The sequence below is a fragment of the Aphelocoma coerulescens genome, chromosome 3, assembly GCF_041296385.1.
Source record: "Aphelocoma coerulescens isolate FSJ_1873_10779 chromosome 3, UR_Acoe_1.0, whole genome shotgun sequence".
NCBI classification, from domain to species: Eukaryota; Metazoa; Chordata; class Aves; order Passeriformes; family Corvidae; genus Aphelocoma; species Aphelocoma coerulescens.
Genome location: NC_091016.1, coordinates 25,006,037 through 25,028,119, shown reverse-complemented (window position 1 = coordinate 25,028,119; position 22,083 = coordinate 25,006,037). Strand labels below are relative to the sequence as shown.

The 22,083-nt window shown below is 35.9% G+C and overlaps 1 protein-coding gene across 2 annotated transcripts in view; it reads right to left on the bottom strand.

Moving 5' to 3' along the window:
• Positions 1-22,083, bottom strand: part of GPATCH2 (G-patch domain containing 2) — a 120,685-nt gene that overhangs the window by 89,491 nt on the left and 9,111 nt on the right. For both annotated transcript variants that reach the window (XM_069009517.1, XM_069009516.1), the window contains exons 2-5: positions 21,330-22,043; positions 16,042-16,103; positions 7,968-8,150; positions 6,819-6,898 (exon numbers count right to left, since the gene is read on the bottom strand). In XM_069009517.1, coding sequence (XP_068865618.1) covers positions 6,819-6,898; positions 7,968-8,150; positions 16,042-16,103; positions 21,330-22,043 — 1,039 coding nt within the window. The remainder of the gene's footprint in view (positions 1-6,818; positions 6,899-7,967; positions 8,151-16,041; positions 16,104-21,329; positions 22,044-22,083) is intronic.

Genomic DNA, 22,083 nt, shown 5'->3' with positions numbered 1-22,083 from the left:
AGTGAAATTGTAGATGACAATCATTTGAGTGGTTGGGTTGAGGTGAATTACAAGAAATACTGCTTAGCCTAACAGTTCACAGCACTTGTCACCATGAATAAACCACAGAACGCATTTAAAAAACTAAGCAGCACATTTGGCATTTCTGAGACTAATGCTGGAGGGCAACTATTTCGCTGAAGTGGGATGCTGGTTTTGACACTACTTGAGAGTCCAAGAAGAGACTAAGTCACCACACTCACTTCAGCTAAGCAGAAGTTAATCTTTGATAGTTTAAGGGTATGCTTTGTCACCACAGGTCAACTACACCACGAAAAAACATTGTGAACTTTGTGACACAGAGTATCTCTTTTAGTGGTTACACCTAAAAGATAACAACTGTACTTTACCAACAAAATGAAGGTATCTTTACAAGCTATTAATTGCCTGATGCATTTAAATTATTTGTTTTTTCTTGATAGTCTTAGATTTTGTAAGAATCAGAGCAGGACACAATTCTAGACTCTACACTTTAATTTGCAAGGTAAGTGGTACAGAATAAAGAATAAAAAACACACGTGGCTCACCTTCACCAGTAACTTTTCTGGCTAATGAACTGCAGCTTCAAATGAGACAGAAATACTGTGGTATTACTTGTGCCTCTTTACTGATTTGATGACACCAAGATAATCTAAGATTGTCATTGGACTATTTCAGGTGACAAAAATCACTGTCAGTCAAAGCAGTTTGTAAGGCAGACTTCATTTAACCATAAATCTCATAAGTGATAGGAAGAAATCAAAGCCCTTCATAACAATGACATCAACACTGACAAACCTGATCTATTAATTGCAGTGCTCTGCCTTGAACAATCAAAATGCAAACCAACAGTGCCTTATGTATGGATACCACTGTTGGTGTCACTAGAGATGAGAACTCCTTTGAGAACTGACCTACCATGAAAAATGCAACAGGTATAATTAGGATCCTTTTGATGAGTAAGTATGCTAAACTATTATGAAAATCGCTAAGCAGCTTTAGTCCTCCATCAGGTGCTACCATGGCAGATGGAAGTTATATTAAGCTGGCATCAGTGTAAGTGAAAGCTTTAGCAAAAATGCACTGGAAAATTATTTTGTGGAAAAAAGCAGCTCTTGCTATGCTGAATACACAGTGAGGATTATAAGGTGTAAGAACAGGGAGTAGTGCCTCCAAAAATGTATAGATACATGAAATTATGAACATCACAACATCCACAAAACAAAAACAACCACAAAATTTACATTTCATTTCAAAACCCATGTTGTTTATAATGGGATTTTGATATTTGACTGAAGCTTTTTTCCCTTTTATTCATAGGCTTGGGTTGGAAGGGCTCTTAAAGATATCTAATCCAATGCCCCTGCCATGGAACAGGGCACCTTCTGCTACACGTGAAACTATTGTTTTCTCGTAAAATAAAGCTATTTCAATGTGACTAAGTTTTGAAGTCTAGAAGTGTGCCACTTGACTCATTCCTCAGGAAAACTGTAGCATTTTTGCCAATAGTTACTGAACACTAGAAGAATCAAAGGTGGGGCTTACACTGACATTACAGCAGCATCTCCTCTCCTAACAACCAAATTTTTCTGCCCGAAAAAAAGTATCTGCAGGAAGCACTAAGTGCAGGAAACCACCCATTCATTAAGGAAGTTTTATCCCTCTGCATTGTAAAACTAAGGTACTGAGTTAAAAAGAGGATTAAAAGATGCAAAATGTAGTGAATGTTGTGCTAAGTAGATATCCATTTAAGGTAATTACAAACAAAAAAAAGGAAAAGCATACTGAGAAATGCTTTCAGTAGCTGAGAGTATTTTTGATGACAGGAAATCATAATAAACCTATTACAATACCAAAAAAGCCCTACTCTCCTACTCACTTAAAGGTAAATTCTTTTGCAGTTTTAGCAGCATAAGGTTTCAAAACATCACCCTCAGACAGAGGCCTAATATTCCTCATCTTGAATAAACCAAAGTGTGAAATCCAACAAGAGTTCTGTTTTGTTATAATCTAATACCATCACATTTCCACAGAATTTGATACAGAGACTATCACTCCAAATGACAGAAAATCATTAAGTGAAGAAAATAATTAATACTCCACAGATAAATTCTTTCATGCACCTCTCTGATACTGAATTGTTTTATCTGACTTTATACCACTCACCCAATGTAAACCAATTCTCCACACCACCAAATACACTTCAACTTGAGAAACAGTGTTGTTCCAAAAGTTGCAGAGCATCCACAAAGAGGCTTCTCACCAATATTGTAAAAACAATACCCAAATTATTCTTTAAGGAAATATTCCTTGGATCCATAGCATGGATTTTAACCAATAATATTTCACTTTATTTCCAAACTATTTTGACAAGAAAAAAGCTCCTGAAAACACCTGGCTGTTCCTTCAGTTAGAAAGAACTTAGAAGCAGAAATGTTTGATTTGATTTTACACTTTGAAAGCCATTTAAAAAAGCACAAGTGCTCAATGTATCTTTTCTCCTCATGTCAATAGACTGTTAATCTGTCAACAAATTTTTGAGAAAAGCTCTTCTATCTTTGAACTTTTGAAAAAAGTCACAGGATTTGACAGAAATACTCAGGCACCTTCAGATAACGGGCCCTGGAAATGCAGCTTTCATCCTTTAAGCACATTTTGAATAATTACAACTGTGTATAGTCAAGCTCAGTAGTACAGCTGTGCAAAAAAAAAAAAAAAAAAAAAAAAAAAAATCAATCTATGAGTGTAAGACAATACAAGCTGTGTTTAATATAATGAAACCAAACCCCATGACACGAAGTGATGGATGGAAAAACTGGCAGAGTCAAAAGAAAGCATCTTTTTTACTGGTCATGTTTTTTGCACTTCAGCTCAGTGAAATCCCTTACCAGCTTCCAGCCCAGACAGGGAACACAGGCAGGAAGAGACAACACACAAGAGCTCTCAAACAAAACCCTGCAATAGCTCTCCCTGTCTCAGGGAAGAAACAGTACCTAGAACACAAGGAATAGCTAAAACAGCAGCACACATTTTAAAAAACCTTCACTTATTTGTATGGAGGAATTGTGAACAAAAGTCAGAATTTTCAGTTGAATACTAAGTTGGGCAAAACATTTTGAAGAAAATGAGAAAATAGTCATGTTACGTTTTCACTAACTATAATTAACTCTTATTTTCTTTAATAAGGGTTTTATGCTCTCCCCAGGAATCCATCTGAGAAAAAAATGACAACCTTAATCATTCTAGGTAGAGAGGTAATTTACTATTCTACATCACAGAAAAGAACCTTTACAGTTCCAACACATCTAAAATGTTAGATTTCAGATTTTATTCTATGAAATACCAAAGCTTCCCATGCAATTTGCTAGAAAAAACACAGATACAGTACTAGAAAACTGACATCTATATAAACTACAGGTCACTACATAAGTGCCAAGTATATAAACACACATAAAGACTGGAAGAAAAAAGCATTCCTTCTAAGGAATCAGTGTTTCATTCATAGAACACTATTTCTACATGGTAGGATTTTTGCCCATGCTTAACATAAAGCAATGTGAGGCTTGGGACTACTTGATCAGGTCATATAACCTCAGAATTCAACCAATTCAACTCAACCACAGTAAGATTTCATGCAATACACACCTTATTAAAAGAGGACATTAAATATGAAAGCAAATGTATCATTTTTTCTCATTTTAACAACGGAGCTACTACTATCAACTTGGCATGGTATTAGAGAAAACACATGCTTTTCTATTTCTTTTCAAATAAAGTTTAGTTACAGTTGATGCTGCCACAAAACAAAGCAATGAAGACATGAAAAGCCACCATTATAGCTGCAACCCAAAATATATGTATGACAAACTGTTTAATTACAGATTCCATTACAAACGTGCCGGTTGTAAATGGACAACTGAAAGGCTATAAGCCAGTTGTGATGAATATTTCATTTTTTTCATATTTTTGCTCAGCCTTTTCAGTTGTCATCTGCTGTATGATAACTCATTCAATCCACACATTAGATTACGTAAAGATTTTCAAAGTATGTGTGCGCTAGGTTTTTATTTCTCTCTTTCTTGTCCGATGTTGTGTGATTATTAAAAAAGCCTTTTGACTCAAAGGCAGTACAGCTGACAAAAGAAAGACCCGTGAGTTTGCTCAAATTAAGCAACTCATCAGTGAAACACAGGAAGAGCTTCTGGAGAGAATCTAAGTGCCAGCTGCGGCTACGTCCAATTCCAGTTTACTACCTGGTCCATAAAGAGCAGCATTCTTCCTCTGATCCTCAGCTCCCACTGTGCTGTGAACTGTGCTGGCAGTTTCCTTGGTCTATAGCAAGTAATATTCACACTCTTAGCCTGAAATTTCTCTTACAAGAAAAGATCCAAACAGTTGGGCATTAAACACTTTCTGAAAGAGGACGAGGATATATCAAGGCATTATCATAGCCATTCATTCTGCCTTCCCCAAACCCGTGATTTCACCCAGGCTTTGCTAGCTGCTATAACTGTGAACCTTAAAGCAACCTTTTCAAAAAAGCTTAAGCTTTGACTGTATGCAAAAGGCCAACTGTACGCTCACGTTCCCTAGATACAAATTACACATCCTTAGACTGAACACAAGATACAATGTGTGTCTTTTAGGTAGTGTATCCCCTTTTGTTTTCTTTTTAACTTTGTCTCCCTTTCAGGCCTGTGTAAAAGCAGTGATACAGACATCAGACTCCTCACTGTTAAAAAAGAATTAATTCACACCACAATTCTGTTCAATAAGTTGAGTCTGCAGTGTTCTTTCCTCAGGATATTAATCTTTCTAAAAGCATTCTTGCTCTTCTTCACTGTTACTATCTAATAGCAGTAATTACTTCTTGTTCTGTGTTATCAGATGTCACAGGTATTAAATGACTTTTTTTTGTCATTGGATTGAAGTATCTGAAGATTTTCTTTAGGAAGCAATCACTGACAAAAGGAAGCACATGAGCTCTGGTTTATATAGCCATGTTTGCAAAGACTGATGCAGCAGATGTGCCCACAAACATAAAGTCATTAAGGAGGTCAGAAAACTGCATCTGCAGAGCTAATAGCACATCCCTTCTATTTGTGACTCCTGCCTAAACATAGTGACTCAGAAGCTACATTCACATGCCAACCTACTTCCACAACATCATGCAAATGATATATTTAATAACTGGAGGTAACTGAATTATCAGTCTTTAGTAGACTGGCCTGGATTTTTGTTATAAAGGGAACTACAATACCATCATTATATATGGGATATCATGAGTGGAAGACAAAATGGGCTCCTAAGGACAATCCAGAAAGCGTAGCAGAAAATAAACATTAGGATTTTTTATTATATATATGCATTCACAGTATATCTTCATCAATTGAAATTTAATCACCTTTTTACAATTTAGAGGAAAAGGCAGGTTTTAGGGTAGTTAAGCCATGTATCATCAGTACCATGAAGCTAACCTATCAGTTATAATAGCTCCTATAAAATACCACGGTGAAATTGCAATAAGCCTAGAAAATGGGCTACAAATCCCAGATATGCTCAAGCAAGCACTGAACCAAAAATAAAAATAGGTAGATAGGAAACCAAGAACTAGACAGCATTCATCTAATTCACGACCACTAACAGCAGAGATCACAGGCCAAGGTTTTAAAGCATCTTATTCAGCTCCAAATGGCAATTATTGGACAGGAGCTTCAATTACAAAAACCATGCCTCTTCAAAATGAGTTAAATTTCTAGCAGTTCCTTTCTATTCTCTCCACATATAATAACCCTTACATTTCTCAGAAGCAACTTATGTTGTTTAGGCAACTTAAATTTGAAAACATTTAATATTCTCATTAACAGTTAATAATAAAGAATATCCATGTTGCAGTATTTATTATCCTGGCCCATGTTTGTTACACCTGATATCTCCCACATTCTCTTCCTCTTCCAAACATTTTTCTTGTAAGAAAGGAATAGACTGGGCTATAATCAATACATTTTAGCATTTAAATTTAAAAAGTAAAATTTCTCTTCTCATCATGCCCTTCTCCAAAGAAAAATTACAAAAAAAATTATTAGAAACTTATTTTAGACAGAAGTTGTGGGAAAATCCAAATATTAGATTGCATAGAAATGCAAAGACAGGTGAAAATTTTTCCTCAATTATAAACATTGCTCCTAGGGCTGTAGGTACTAAAAAACCCCAAACAACCCATTTGTAGTTCCAGCCTTAGAACAGGCTGAGTCCAAAGAAATGCATCATGTCTATGGCAGGTGCATGGATAACCTGCTTTGATTTTTTTTGTATATACCTTTTTCGCCTAACCACACAGATGTAAACCAAACAAAAGAGAACAGGATATATTTTTCAAAGCAAATTTTTGGGACGAAAAATGACCTGAATTGTACCACAATGCATCCTGGAATTTTTTTATTACCAGAAAAAAAAATTGGTTGATGTCCATCATAAAAGTGAAACATGTTTTCATATATACATAAAATATGTACTGAAAATGGTACCTTATATGCACACACTTGCACTGGAAACCTTTTCCTTTGCTTAGTTCGAAACAAGTACTGAGAAACAGTATCAGACTCTTTCTTTTGCAGAGGAATGCGTCAAAGTACTTAAAAAGAGCAAACACACACTCAGGCAGTGCCACACTCAGTGGCACCGAGTCTTACAGTTCCCCTACCCATCTACAACATCAGGGAACAAGTATGAGAGGAATATGTTTTTTTAAAAACCTCTTAGAACAGTGCACATGAGCTTACAAAAATGAGAACACCTACCAGTGCATTCTGGTTTCCTGAAGCCTTTTTTATGCTTCTTGCTGGCATTCCATGAAGATGACTACATCTACTCTGGAAACCTAAAAAAAAGTAAAAATTGATTTAAGAATATTTTCTCTACCACAGAACCAACAAAATTCACCATTACATATCAATCTATCAATATGAACTCTGTAAAACAAAACCATCTTATTGGCAAACACTGTACTGGTGGAAACACAGAGCAAAGAATGGGAAAACCAAGAGAAAGAGTAAGTTGTCATGAAAATTAACATTTCTGCAGCTATTACTGCCATCCTGGATCTATGCACAGTTGGCTGCATAAGCAGAACACACTGAACTGCAACAAGAAAATGATTTTTGCATCCCTTCATCACTAGGAAACGTTAAATCTGGCCCATCTGCAGAGACCAAGTCCTCCAAAGCAATTCCAAGCATCTGGAGAAAAAGCCTCACAAAAGGATTCAGTACATTCAGTTTAACTGCTCACAGAGAAGATCTGTAGTTGAATGTCAAAGGAGATCCTTGTGGCAGAAGAAAGTACAACAAAACTCTTGGCAGCAAGCTGAGGTCTGACAACTTCAATCTTTGGACAAGAGTGGGTTCCTAGCTGTGAATCCAATCCCAACACAGGTAGAACTTACTATTGGTTACACTGGATGCACAGTGGTTGAAAGTATTTTAGAAATAAAGAGAAAGAGTATCTTTGAAGTTACAATCTCAATCCATGCTCTAAATGAACCCTTTCCTCCTCTTTACAAACAACATGGCCTGGCCATAAAGCAAAGCAGATGGTCACACTAGTCTTTCCAGACTTTGAATTAATGAACTTCTATAGAATTCCACACATTACAGCAGAAGCCAGGAACAAAATGGAATATCAAATTTCATTTTAATTAATGTTGAAAAATTCTCAATGCAAACATCGAGACAATAAATAAAAGAGGAGGCTACCAAAATGAGCTGTTTTCCACCTTTTGACTTTTCTAATATTTGATTTTGAGTTATTTCTCTCTAATGATATATTAAAAATTAAACAATTCAAACTCCAAGATCTTGTCCATATTCTACATATTTCATATAATCCATAGATATCTTTCCACTGCACCAAGTGATTCTACAGCTTGCGTTTCCTTGATTGCTACTTACCTCTCCTCCCTGAGCGGGACATAAGAGGGAAAGTACCAGTTAAGATACTTTCAAAGACTGGGTCAGGCAATTCTCTCTCCAGTTCTGTGGAGTCTTCTTGTTCCCACCATGGAATGACCCCCGTAATTCCACATGCTCCACCTGATTCATTTTCATGAAACCAATCACTCTGCTCATCATCACCTGTGTGAGGGCAGTGTCCACAAATCCCCCAAAAAAGAGGGAGGAGCAGAGAAGATAAAAATCAGATGTTACCATCAATAAATACTCTGACAGGATTATTATTTCTTTTGTTTTATTGCTGTATAACAATTACTGCTATATAGCAGTTTTATTTGGAAAATGTTTCTCAATAGCATTACAAGCATTGCCATCAATGAAACACCATAAAATGTAATGTTTTAAAACCAATTTACAATAGTGAAAACAATAATAAACTAGTTAATTCTTTTGGCAATAACTGTGGGGAAATCCATTTAAGTTACTGCACTTTACATATTAAAAAAAAAAACCAAGCTTTAATCTCCTGCAGGGAATTAAAAGGTATAAAACTGAAACTGGTTCTTTGCAGCTGATAATGGTATATAATTAGCTTAATTTCATGATTTGTATGGCTAGTAAAAGGGGAAAAACAATCATGAACAGATGTGACTAAATGAAGTTAAACTGATTAAGTTCATTTAGAAATAAGTTTTGAAAAAGTTGATTTTAAATGAAAACTGACAGTATCACATGATTGAGAATTATACTGCATTATAACACAAAGTTGGTCATTTTTACTGACAATATTGTAGATATTACTAACAATCTATGTAGAATTTAAATACTTGGATTTAAATTAAGAAATAAGACAAGACTGAAAATCTGATCTTAAAATTAGCTCATAAACACACTGGCAACTAAAAATTAATTTTTATGTTTCTTTTAAAACATGTTCTTTCATACACACCATCTAGTTTCAGAAGAACAGCAAGTATCTTCGAAAGACATGGGAAATTTCCTTTCCTCCACCCAAAAATTATATTAGGTATGTGCTATACATTTTATTCTACTTCAAACCATCCAAACCATGCCTCATTATTTCTGCACAGAAATTATTTGTTTGACATTTCAATTTTTATTTGGAAATAAACTAAGCAAGATACAAATGCAAGATTTGTGAGACACAGATTTCCAGAATAAAAAAGCATTTGTGGAAAATTTCATTGTCACTCAATGCCGTAGTGTGGAAACACAAACAACGAAAACCAAAGCAAAAATTTCCTGAAAAATAAAATCCAACACACTTTCTCCAAATAAATTGTTGCAATGTAAAGAATATTTGAGATCAAGCACAAGTGAAAATGTCTGTAAACATTCAATCAGGACAAGTATTTGAAGACAATATAGAATAATTAAAGCCCTTCACTGGTCACTTGCAGGTGAAATGGGATCCTTACACCTTTAATGACCACTACTAAAAGCAAAATTAGCAGAGGCTACAGAACAGGAACTTTTAGATGGAGGAAGGCAAAAACAAAGGTGAAAAGAGATACATAGGTCAATATAAGATTTAAATTTCTTTGCATTCCTGAAGCATTTCAGCCTGCTCTCCCTATTCACTCTAATCCTCATTTATAGCTATGACATTTCACAAAGGTATTCCCCATTAATTCTGTCCTCATTTTGCTACAGCCAGGTATGGGCTCTTTGGAGGAACTCTAAGAATACTTAATAGGGACACTGGTGGTGGCAGAAGGAGAATCACACCTTTTAATTAGATTGGTCCATGGTTCAGAATTAAGGTTGAAATCCTTTGTTTTGATTTTCCAAACTTTTATGTTTGGAAACACTTTCTGAACTTTTATCGTTGTTAAACTTTGTCTTTATATTTTGTCATGAGAGCTCCAGACACCTTCACTAACAAGAAATACTATCAGGAGCTCAAAAGTAGTCTTCTTACACATAAATCATCCATGGAGGTAAGCATAGAATTGTGAAATGGGGTTCCATGATGAGTTCAGGGATAGAAGCTGTAAGAGGCAGGCAGTGCAGTGTTGGAAGAAAGCTACAATTTAAAACTGGGGTGGTGAAATGTGCAATAAGGCAAAGAGCAGCTATGGAAGGAAATTGGTATCTTTGCTATATATCCAATAGCAGTCCTTTGGGAGGAAAAAAAAAAATTACTTTTCCTTTTTGTGTAACAGGAATATTAGTATGTTAAGCAATTTTCTGTTAAGATACCTTAATTTTTATGCTATTATACACTTTCCTAAGCACTTATGTTGCTTACAGCCAAAGGCAGACCTCAGATCTGAACCTCTTAGTCTTTTTCCACAAGACAGCAGGATCCAGATATACTTGGTTTTTAGCTTGTCTGTGAAATTAATCAACTCTGAATCCTCTGAATATTTTAAATCATATTATAACCTTGAGGCAAGCATAAGCCTATTACTACTATTCTTATCCAGGTGAGAGTGCTCACAGCCATCTTGCTTACCAGTTTCTCCACCCTGAAGGGATGCCATTTTCAGAGTCAGGGAAAACCACTGCATTTAACTAATTCCCTACCTCATACATATAGGCATTAAACACAGAGGCCTCCCCACTCAAGAGTGGTAACCAAGCACTTGGATTTTATCCTACTTAATGTGCAGCTCTCAAAAGGCAGCACAGTATTCATAGCAAATATGATCTTAAGAATACTAAAAGATCAAAGCAACATTTTTGACTTCCAAAGATTCACTACACTGTCCTTTCCTCTAGGATGCTGATTCAGCACAGGACTACAGCAAATTATGACATTTTTCCAAGGTACAGGAAAGGTAGAAAAACCTCCAGATCTCCAAAAATAGAGCCCATGCATCCTCCTAAACACATTTTTGAAATGCAGCAAACTTGTTTGTGTAAGGCTAATGCTTCAAGGAATTACTTGAAAGTAATCTACATTGAATTATAACTGCACTGATCAGTACAACAGAGACAATTTAAGGCTCAGGAATATCAACTTCAAACCTAAAATTTTCAGGCCAGTTTCTGACTTAATTTATTTAGTAATTTTTAGGCTATCCCCTCCCTCCAATTGCTGTTTGTCTAAATTTCACTCTATATTATTATGTCTACATATTTATGTAACTACTGCTCCATGGTAAATTCCTTGACTTCTTCATTAAGTAGTTTAGAAAATTATTTATGTGAGCTTCTGGTGGTTTCTCTGTGGACACAGACACCTTCTGCATCACCACCAGTTTCATGTTCAGAAAAGCTTCACCTGAATCTTACTTAAGCTAAAGCAGTGCAGTTGTACAACAAACTTTCCACTGCACACAAAGAGACAGTTTTACCCCTCTTCCTGTTTTATTACAAAATGGCCAGACCAGGCTCAACAGCAGCCACTACATGTGCTTGCCTATAGCAACCACAACATACTTTGAGAGGTTACTGTGAAAAGTTTGGTGTCAATGTCCTACAAACACCACATGATCCTGTGCTGCTCCGTTATCCTGGTGGATAATGCACTGCACACAGAGAGCAAGAGTACAGGGCCTGTGAACACCCTGAAATTTTAGGCTTATTTCCAGGACCAGTGTACCTCTTTCTAGGTAAAAAAGCCCCACACTGCTAACAGCTGTAATAATCATTTGGAGATATCAGGATATTCACTGTAACACATGCAGGGAGTTTCAGGAAAGCAGAAGCTGAAGTTGCCCATTCACAGAGGAATACAGCATCTTGCTCTTTGTGCTCTACAGAGCTGCCTTAAAAAAAATATACATATAAAAAATATACAATATAAATATTTAGGATTTCAACTACTCAGGTCATATGCAACAACTTCATGTTATTTCTTTTCCACTAGCAAAGACTATAAATCTATTTGCCACAACAGTTCAGACCTGGTGTGATTTCACTTTGCATTGCACACTCCATTTCTCTTCTGTATGGACAAACACAGCCTGTCACCTGCAGCTACTGCCATGCTGTACAAGGTCCAAATTAGTTCCTCACCAGAATTCTTACACTGAATCAGTACTGGGTCATTTTCATAAAGGACACAGTAATGAATAAATGTTTAATCGTAAAATAATGAACAGCTATCTTTAAACGCGTAGCCACATCCACAGTGGAACTCTGACATTCCCTGACCTTCTCCAATTTTAACTGTTTAACACTTTATTAACATAATATTCCTTCCTACTTGTGTAGATCTTAAAGGACATTTCAAGTGCTGCATGCCATGATTTAAGAGGTCTTAAGTCAACTCTGAATTTCCCCAAGTGTACGAGTAAGTGTAGATGAACCAGGAATGCAGAGTATGTTTTTGATTTGCTATGCCGAAGCTATAAAGCTCATTAAAGAACATACTTGCAATTTAACTATTTCTTCCCCCCAAACAGGATATCACCCACTAGTGGCTGAATAACAATAGTTTTGTTAATATCATGTTGAAAGCTTAACTTGTGAAGTGCCTTTGTAAAGGAGACCTGTGAAGTGCCTTGAAACTGCAGGAGATCCTATTAGTTAGACCTATCACAGAGTTGCATTTTATGCTGCAATGCAAAACTAGACATTCTGGTTCAAAATTCTTCTTGTAAAATTTTCCTACACCAGGCACTACACTACAACAGGCATAATACTGTTTATCATTAAAGTTTTTAATAATTGAAAAGCAGCCATGAAAATACTATTAGGAACAAAAGGAAAAAAGAGGAAGAAAAAGGGAAGTAATAAGGATTTCTCGTAGATAAGCTTCAGCTGCTGGTCAGGTCTTTCAATTACTTTGTTGACAGACTCTCCTACCTCCACACTCAAGTGCTTGACAGAATCATAGTATTTTGGTTTTCTTCCTAACTATTAAATCTTACCCCTAAAATGCCCAATTTGAAAACCTCTGAAGAAAATACAACCCATAAAAAGTCACTTGAGGTTTGTTAATAATTCAGCAGTTACCTTCTACCCTGGGAATACCTTCACTAAACATTTTCCATCTTTAAGCCTTTGCTGACTAATTCTTTGGGATATGCCATGTTTCACAGAATAAAAACATTTGCCCCATTGGGCCTGCCAATGCGGAACCCAAATTACTTCTGCCAGAAGGAATTACCACAGTTGGGACACATCACAGCAAGAGACCTGCTGGTGCCCTCTCACATGACCTAACATAAGCATTTGGATAACTTGGAAAAGGAGGGCAAGTGAGGCAGAGCTCAGATGAGGACTTCATGGGAACCAAAGAAATCAAACAGAAAGAAAAAGCTGTAAGACTGGAACAGAGAAAGGAAAAGAGTACAGAAGTTTTAAAAAATGTTAGATGGCACAGCATATATTAGAAGTTGAACAGAGGATTTTCAAGTCTCAACAATTTTCTCTTATCATAGCAATTGATAAGAATTAAAATGTATCTAGCCCTACCCTAATTAAAGCTACACCTGGCTTTCTGGAATCAAATCATAAAACTTGAAACTCTTCTGAGAGTCTGTCCACAGGAGAGTATGTACTGTAACTGAATTTATTTCCATATCCTTTCTCAAAAAAACTTGGAAAATATTAAAGGTCACAAGGTCAGGCACTCCAAAGTTCATAACTAAATATTCAACTATTTAATTGACTGGCCAAATGCTCCAAGAAACTGCTGCTTTAGTCACTTCCCTGTCTAGAATGTCAGTGCCATAAGATGACTATGCTTTGGGAACTAATTAAAGTATTATAAAGACTATTTGTCTGCAATAAATGAGATGTGGTTCTTAATCTCAGAAACACATACAGAACAAATGTTGAGCAGAAGAACAGAAACCTCTTGTCCTCTGCTACCCAAACTTCTAAGTGATGGCAGGCACATCATTTAAACCAAGTATTTCACCAGGCAGCATTACTCAATCTCTGGTTCACCACTTGACTTAGCAGAAACCTGAAGTCAGAAGTGCAGAAAATTTGAACTACAAATGAGGTCAAGACACTGTTCTGAACATATATATAGATATAGATACATATATATATCCTGGAGAAGGGACACTGGCAGGACAGGAATTAGAGCCTAGCTTTATGACTAGAAAACAAAACCAACCATTTCTTCCCTTTATACATTTTCATCCTGTTCTCTTCCAGCTTTATCTCACCCAGTTCCTTTGCTTTTAACAGATTGACTTTCTCCTTCCATCATTCTTGTCAATTTTGTATGTGTTTCAGTTCAGCTACAAATTAACTCACAGAGATAAAATAACCTCACCTTACTTAAGGAGAGTACAAATTACTAGTATTTACTATCGGGAGGAATAAGCATTATTAGAAAATCAAGAATTTTGGTTTGGAAGTAGGATCTCTGATAGTACTTTCATGGAAAAGTCTCACAAAACCAAAGCTATAATGCAGATTTAAAAGTGTCTCAGCTCCAGATCGAAGCTAATGGTTTCTGATCATACCCACAAAACTATTAGTTCAAAGGAGAGATTGAAAAAATAATGTTTTGTCATGCCAATATCCTTTTCAGGTTTAATTATTGTTGTTCTTTTTATTTATGTTTCAGAATACTATTTCAGGTCTAATGCTTTCTGCTTGAAAATTGCAAACTGAAACAAGATTCAAAAATCAAACAGACAAAAATAAGAACTACAACTTTACAGTAAAGAACCAAGACTAAAAAAGGTAACACCACACCAGTGAAAAAATGCAGTTGGTCACTGATCTGTCCTGTTTTCTTTTCACACAAAGTATATAAGAAAACCAGAAAGCAACTGAGATGTTTTCAGTCATATTATTCAAAGATTTAAATAATACAGTTCAGGATTTAAAGATAGAAATATTGATAGAAATATTATCAGAAGGGTACTGGGAAAACATATGCAATTAGGAAGTGTGACAGGTCATCTTACCTATAAATATAGAGGACAAATGCATTAAAAATTCCATGTCAAAAGAGAAATTCCAATAGGGAAGTAAAACCCAATCTTTTTGTCCCAACTTATACTTAAAGACTTAATGCATTGATGCACTGAACTTAAAAGATCAATCTACACTGTCAAAGAGAACCTAAACTCTTAAAAAAACATAAGCACAACTGGAAACAAAATACTCAGACTGGGGAGGTACAGTTTGTGTAGCACAAGTTACCATTGAACAAGTAAGGTAACATTTCTGTTTTAAGTAGAAAAAATGCTCTCACTACTGAAGACAACCCCCCCCTAGAAAACACAGAATTAGATATTAAAGAAAATAAAAAAACTCAAACATTCCTTTAACCTAGATTTGTGGAATGGGTCAGGATTTGTTTTATTGCACTCACTCAAGTTGCCATTGCCAAGCTGTCTAAGAAAATATTTTAAGTACCATTAACTTGAAATTTCCAACAGAAAAGCAAGTCTTAAATACTTGAGAGGCTATTTTTGTCTCATTTTTGTATCCTGTCAAAGACAGTGAGTTCCTATTCCATCATAGCATAATATAGGTAAATGTGTTGCAATAAAGACTAAAGCTGATAAAAACACCAATCTTTTACTTCCATCCTCAATAGTTTTATCACATAAAACCATGTGAGAATACTATGCATACTAAAGGAAAAGTTTCAATCTTCACTGTGTTTCAGATTAAAGAAATTTTTTCAGAGGGGACATGTTAAACAGCTCTAATCCCAGTCTTAGACTGCAGAAAAAATAGTTTGTTTGAAATTACTTTTCAAACAAACTACTGTATGAAAAAGAACTATAAAATCCTGCCCTATCAATTTGGAGGAAAAGAAGGAAAAAAGCCACCCCAAGAATAGCATAAGAACCAGTACTACAGTCAGATTCCTGTCAGAAAATTGGAGGAACTGAGGAATTAAAACTTAATATAGATGATTTTTAGGGGATGCTCAAGTTTTAAGTAACTTTATCATATTACAGAGGCTGCTTCTCAATACAGCTTTTGACTACAGTCATGCATTCAAGACACCCTCTGATAACAATAAAAAAAAAAAATAGGAGGCAAGCTATACTTCCACTCATTAAAACAGTAATAGCAACTGAAATACAGTAATTAACCAATGAAATAACTTGTAACGCTTACAGAATTTCAACTGATGTGGTTTGAGGGGTAGAGAAGGGAAAGATTGTTTCAATACCTTGTCTTCCCTCATCATTGGTAAACAAACCAGCATCACTGCTGCTCAGACTGCTGGATTCACTGTAATAAGAGAAAGAAAGAAACAGATCAAAAGAACAATTGATCTTTCAGTCGTAAAATTTTAAGGAGACAAGGCTGTGCTCAGATTGAACTTAAGCCCAACAGAGATCGGAGAGAAAATAGGATGATTTTTTTTAATCAAACTGCAAATATCCCAGTTCCATTAACTACAAAGCGTATTATTTTTGGCACATAAAACCATGGGAATCTAATGGTACCCTGACAGTAAGCCAGATGTGACTGCAACGAGGTGCTGACACAACTGATGCATTTTATTATCAGCTTCCATCAAATGCTCACTGCTCCGCTCTTATGCTGTGCAATTCAGCTTGATCCTGGAACACCACTGCTCAATAAAATAGGAAAAGTCTCAATCAAAAGCAGCCTAAGCCTTCCTTCAGCACATGAAATATAAGAGTCCGAAAATCGAACTACCTTTCTGAACATCATTTGCAAATATTCAGGAAAAGACACTGCTTAAGGTTTCATGACACACTACTCGGGGAGAACAAAAAAAAATTTATAACAAAGGTAGCCAATTAAATCAAAAATAAAGGTCACCCTGAAGAAAAAAAGTATGATTCCTGATCATAATATCAACAACAACAACAAAAAAAGCAAGGTACAGTTTACTTTTCTATGACTTGCAGTGTGGCCTTAAAATCAGAATGTGTATATACAACATGCACCCACATCTCTAAATTCATGAGTAGGTATTTAGCCCTTTGCTGTATGCACATTGTTACATACAATAATCCACATGTCCCTAAATAATATAGCAGACTGGTCTTTTAATAACACAGATCACAGTTTGTTGACTTTCACATGAAAGGACTTTTTTGTAAACCCTTTATTTCACTTTTTATCAACAGAGTTGCTATGTTAAGGACGTAATATTTTCACAAAAAATTTTATCACGTTTTACTTACTCTGAGATGTAGAACAATTTGAAAAAACCCTCAAACACTTCAGTCCAGCACACAAATTCAAGTACATTTTATAAACACTATAGCTACTCTTGATGTGCCATACGAGCCACTCACAAGAACTTTAGGTCTGATAACCTTTGTACACTTATTCATATTACAATTTGCATGCTGCCCTATACTTCAAATCAACTGGTTTAAATTATTTTTATTTTTTAATAATAAATTATTTTTATTTTCTACCAAACAACTAGTATACTTAAGAAAATTATTTCCTTTTAAATTCTAATTTCTCTCAAAAGTAAGTCCTGGGCTTTTAAATATATGAATATATGAATTATTGATATGAATATATGAATTATATAAAATTTGCCTAATTCCTATTTAATTATAAGCATATATATGTTTTTAGTATCTTCCTTTGGGAGGCATCCCAACAGGATTTGAAACACAATATGGTAGCAGGCGACACAAAGCAGCGATAGGGTTTTTTAAAACATATAAATATATGTATATATAGACACAGCTCTGTGTTTGAAGATGAAGTTGTTGCTGTATCTTAGGCTTATCCAAATTCTTGATCCATATGCAACACTTACACTATCTCTTATACATAATAAAAGCAGAACAGACTTAGGCACTTGCACAGTTGCCCTAAGCAGCAGAAAAGTGACATGCATGAAATGAGAATGGAAGAATCCTTCATGAGGGAGACCAAGACTTGAACTTTCTAATGTTACAAGTCCCAGTAATTCCCTTTTAGCAAGCATCCCATCCTCACTTTAATTAAAACATAGATGGCTTTACTGCCCTTAGAGTTCATTGTGCACAATTTTACATCATCAATTTCAAAGGAAAAAGCATCCCTTCTTCATAGATTCTCCTTGTCCATTTATTGTTTAATTGCATGTTTTAAAATAAAGTCAGGAAATCTTTTCAACCCTGATATTGCAGCCACTTTCCCTACCAAAATTTCCAATTTTGAGAATAGTCTCCTTCCCAGTTTAAATATTTCAATTGTGAAATAATTCTCACTGAAGGACTAGTCAGTACATGAAAACATAACCACTTGAACTTTTTAAAAAAATTAAAAAAAAAAAATTAGAATTTCAAACTAACACTGGCATATCCATAGCAGCCACAGCGTTCACTCTCCTCAGGCCACAGTCCCATAGGGCAGGGATTGAAGTCAAGATAATTGCGACATGGCAGTCATTTCACTGAATAATTTCAAAACCTCTGAAATTAATACATTAATATCTAAGTACATGAAAGCTGTTATGATGGAATTTATTTCCAGTTTTAAAATAATTTTGCAGTGTATACTGCTAATTCCTTTGCTGTGTAATGAGAATTCCACTCCCAGCAAGACTTCCACGACAAAGAAAATAGCCAGAGACTCCTTTTAGTCCTATAAAATAGTGTGTGCAAGCAAAAATTTGGAAGGAACAGCTAAGCTATCCAAAAAGCTTTCACAGCTTTATTTTAACACTTATGGAAAGAAAAAATACTTGTCATTCACACTTCCTATGACTAAGAAGCTGTCTGGTCCTTGGTTTTATACAAGACATGGGAGTTTTGTGCTGTCCCCAGGAACTGACCAGCTCCCTGGCCACAGGTCAGTGGCTGGTGTCTCCGAGCTTCACTGCTGCTTCTCTTTCAAAACAGGCAATTGAGATTTCACCTCTCTTTAGTCACTTCGAACAAAAACAAGTGTCAAAGCTTGTGGGAATTAAATAACACCCAGAGCACCACATACTGCTGAATTTGGCTGAAACTGGCCAACAGCTGAGCATTGAGGATAAGGACGGATAAGCTCTGATCACAAAAATCTAATTTCCAGTGCTTAAAACAATCCTCCCAGGAATTCATCTTTGGGATCATTTAGATGCTGACATTTCAAGAATTTGGAGACTCCTCCTCCTACTTCTGAATCATGCACTTAAAACCTGGTTATTGCTGTGTTTGGTGTTTGAACACTCACACACAGAGATAAAAGATTGCAAGAGAAGTGTCACTTAACATTTTTAATGTGCACTTCAAAAACATGTTATTTTCAAATAATGTAATGTATACACTGAAATCTTCTGACTGGTTTTAGAGCCAAGCAATTTAACTTCCATTAAAAATTATCAGCTTCGTTTTGTTTTTAAAAAAACAAACTTCTAAAAAATTAGTCCTTTTTTTAAGAATTACTGAACACTACTGCACACATTACTGCATACAAAACAAAAGCAACTTTGTATACTTTTCATTCTTCCTCTTCCAGTAAGTGCTGCTGAAGTGCAGGGTTATCCAAGATGCTTTGTTAGCTCTTTGTATCTTATGCAATCTCATGTTCCCTTTTAAAATCTCAGCTTTCACTTTCAGGACTTACTCTTAAGAGGAGTTTGCTGGTTCTTTCAAATTCTTCTAGCTAAATGATCTCTAACAGAGGCACTATTGCATTTAAGTAAAGTTAGATTAAAACCAGTTAAAATTATGCACATACAAAATATTCTGATACAGTATCACCCGAGAGGCTTAGATATGGCAGATTTCTAATCACACTATGAAAAGCAAATTTTTAATTTTCAAAGCTTTTTGTACGGCTGACCATTGAAAGAAATTCAGTAGAATGACAGACCATCACTCTACCATGTGCATGAGCAGAAAACCCTACAAAGATGAGAATGGTTTTAAAGACCATGTACTGGGGCCATAGACAAGCATTTGGAGTATGACTTGAGCAACTGCAGCATTTGGGGGTAACAAAACATCAAGCATTTTGAAGAGGAAGATCAACTTTTAAACAATAATGTTTCTTTTGTGAAAAGATTCAGACTGACCTGAGAGTAGCTCAGTTCTGGGATTCTACAAGAGACTATTCTTACTGATCACTCTTCTCTCCATCTAAAAATCAGCTACAGAATTTTTGACTGTTACCCTTGTAGCATAACAGAAAGTCTTTTATAAATAAAAAATGCTACAAGACTATGGAGATATGAAAATTTATGCAATGGTTCCTAGTTTGCAGGAGATTTTCAAACATCTCTCTTTAGGTCCCAAACTTGGAGGAGCAGACTCCAAGTATCATCAAAGAAGAGAGAAGTTTTCTAAAGGCTTCCTGACAGCACAGACTCCTAACCTGCATGTCAAAGGGAGGTGTCCAAAGTTACACTGGCTGCCCTGAAGGATGAGTTCTGCTCTAGTAATTAAGACGTAAGGAAAAATGTTTAAGGCTTGGAATTTATTCAGCTCTTTCAGCTGCTTTTTGTTCACAGGTAAGGGACAGAGCTGGTATGAAACAAAAAGACTTGGGACTTTTCTGACTATAACTGGAGTTAGTCACTCACCAACACTGCTGTTGTTACAGTAACCAATCTAAAATGCTCTGGTCAAAATCACTCTCTGCATCTCAATTCTACCTGCCCAGTAAGGAAAAGGCTTAACAGTTTATAGATAACATGCCTACAAAAATCCAGGGACACTAGTGTCATCAAGGAACTGATCAAAATTATATCTTTTAACATGTCTGTCCTGCTGACACTTCTGCATTCCGAACCTGGCATGTGGAATAAACAGAACCAGGCTTACCAGGCCCTGCAGTTAACATCCCCTGTGTATGGTGGAAAAATGACTTACACCTTACTGTGTTGTCAAAATAGTACTCTGGAAACCATTACCACTGTAGTATGACTGCTGTCTGGAATGGATGGATGAGGTGTACTGCCAAAGGGTCATCATTCCTCCATTTTTCTAATGGTAAGCTCAGGTGTTTCTGAACTGTAAATTGGTTTTTGCATTTCGTAAATGATGTATATCCTTGGCAACCTGCAGACTTTTTATGCCTATGACACATCAGAACGTATTGTCTAAATCGTGACTCTAAACACTGACAACCTTTCTGACGAATAGAGATAACTATCAAAGCACCAATGTCTAGAAATTGGAAGAACACTAAATTCTTGTCTAATAACTGTTACCAGTTGAAATATCCAGAAAAACCTGTGTTATTCATATGCATATTTTTTTATTCTTAATCTTGAAACAATTAGAACATATTATTTCACGAAACTGTTTTCTTGGTTATTCCTGTGCTACATCACTCTCTATTTTATGCTGAATTCCTTAACCTGAGCAACTAATATATAAAAACTAGTAGATGTAAAAAAATTAAGTTATTAAAACAGATACTATTGATGCTAGAATTTTAACTCTGGAATTAACAAAAAAGCCAAAGATTCCCAATACAAGCAACAGTAATAAAAGCAAACAAATATTATCCAAAGTTTCCGTAAAAAGGAAAAGAAAGAATAACCTGTCACTCATGTTCTCATCTGAGCCTTTTTGCTCCTCATATTCCATTTTGTCCTTATTTGCTTGATTCACTTCTTCATTTTCTATAACCACTCCTTCATCCAAGATTTCTGGTCCCTGTCGAGCTGCAGATACTTTTCTTTTTTTCACTTTGCTCTTGGAAAACTCTTGGTGTTGGTATGATTTATTGTTATTGTCCATTTCTTGATCTCTGCTGTTATCCTGCTGTTGAGTTATTGTCAGTGCATTAGAGACTTCTGATGGCAGATCTATTGCCATGCGTTTTACCTTTCTTCTCCTGCGCAAAGTTCTGTTCCCCAAACTGTCCACAGCCAAATCTGGTTCGTGCCACAGAGGTCTTTTGCCTCTAATGTTATTTAAGTTTGAGGAAGGCCTACGTTTAGCAACCAACAGCTGGTCATCAGAATCACTGTGGTCTTTCTTAGTAGCATGATTCTCCCTGTAGTCTTTGTTTGATTCCTCTAAACTGGAATCAGAACCTTCACTTAGGCAGTGACCAGTCTCCCAGGGATGATGGGTGGTAAAGGAACGTCTTTTCCGCCCCCTCCTTTTCCTTGCCTGTCTCTTTAGAAGACAAGACACACTTCGAGAATGATCTCCAGTATCAGCAAAACCTCCTCTGGCTTGTTCTGAACTTTCTTCCAGTGCCGAGACCAGATCATGAACCAGCTCCTCCATAGTCCTACTGAAATGCCTATAGATTTCAAAGGGAAAAAAACCACACAAGGAAACAA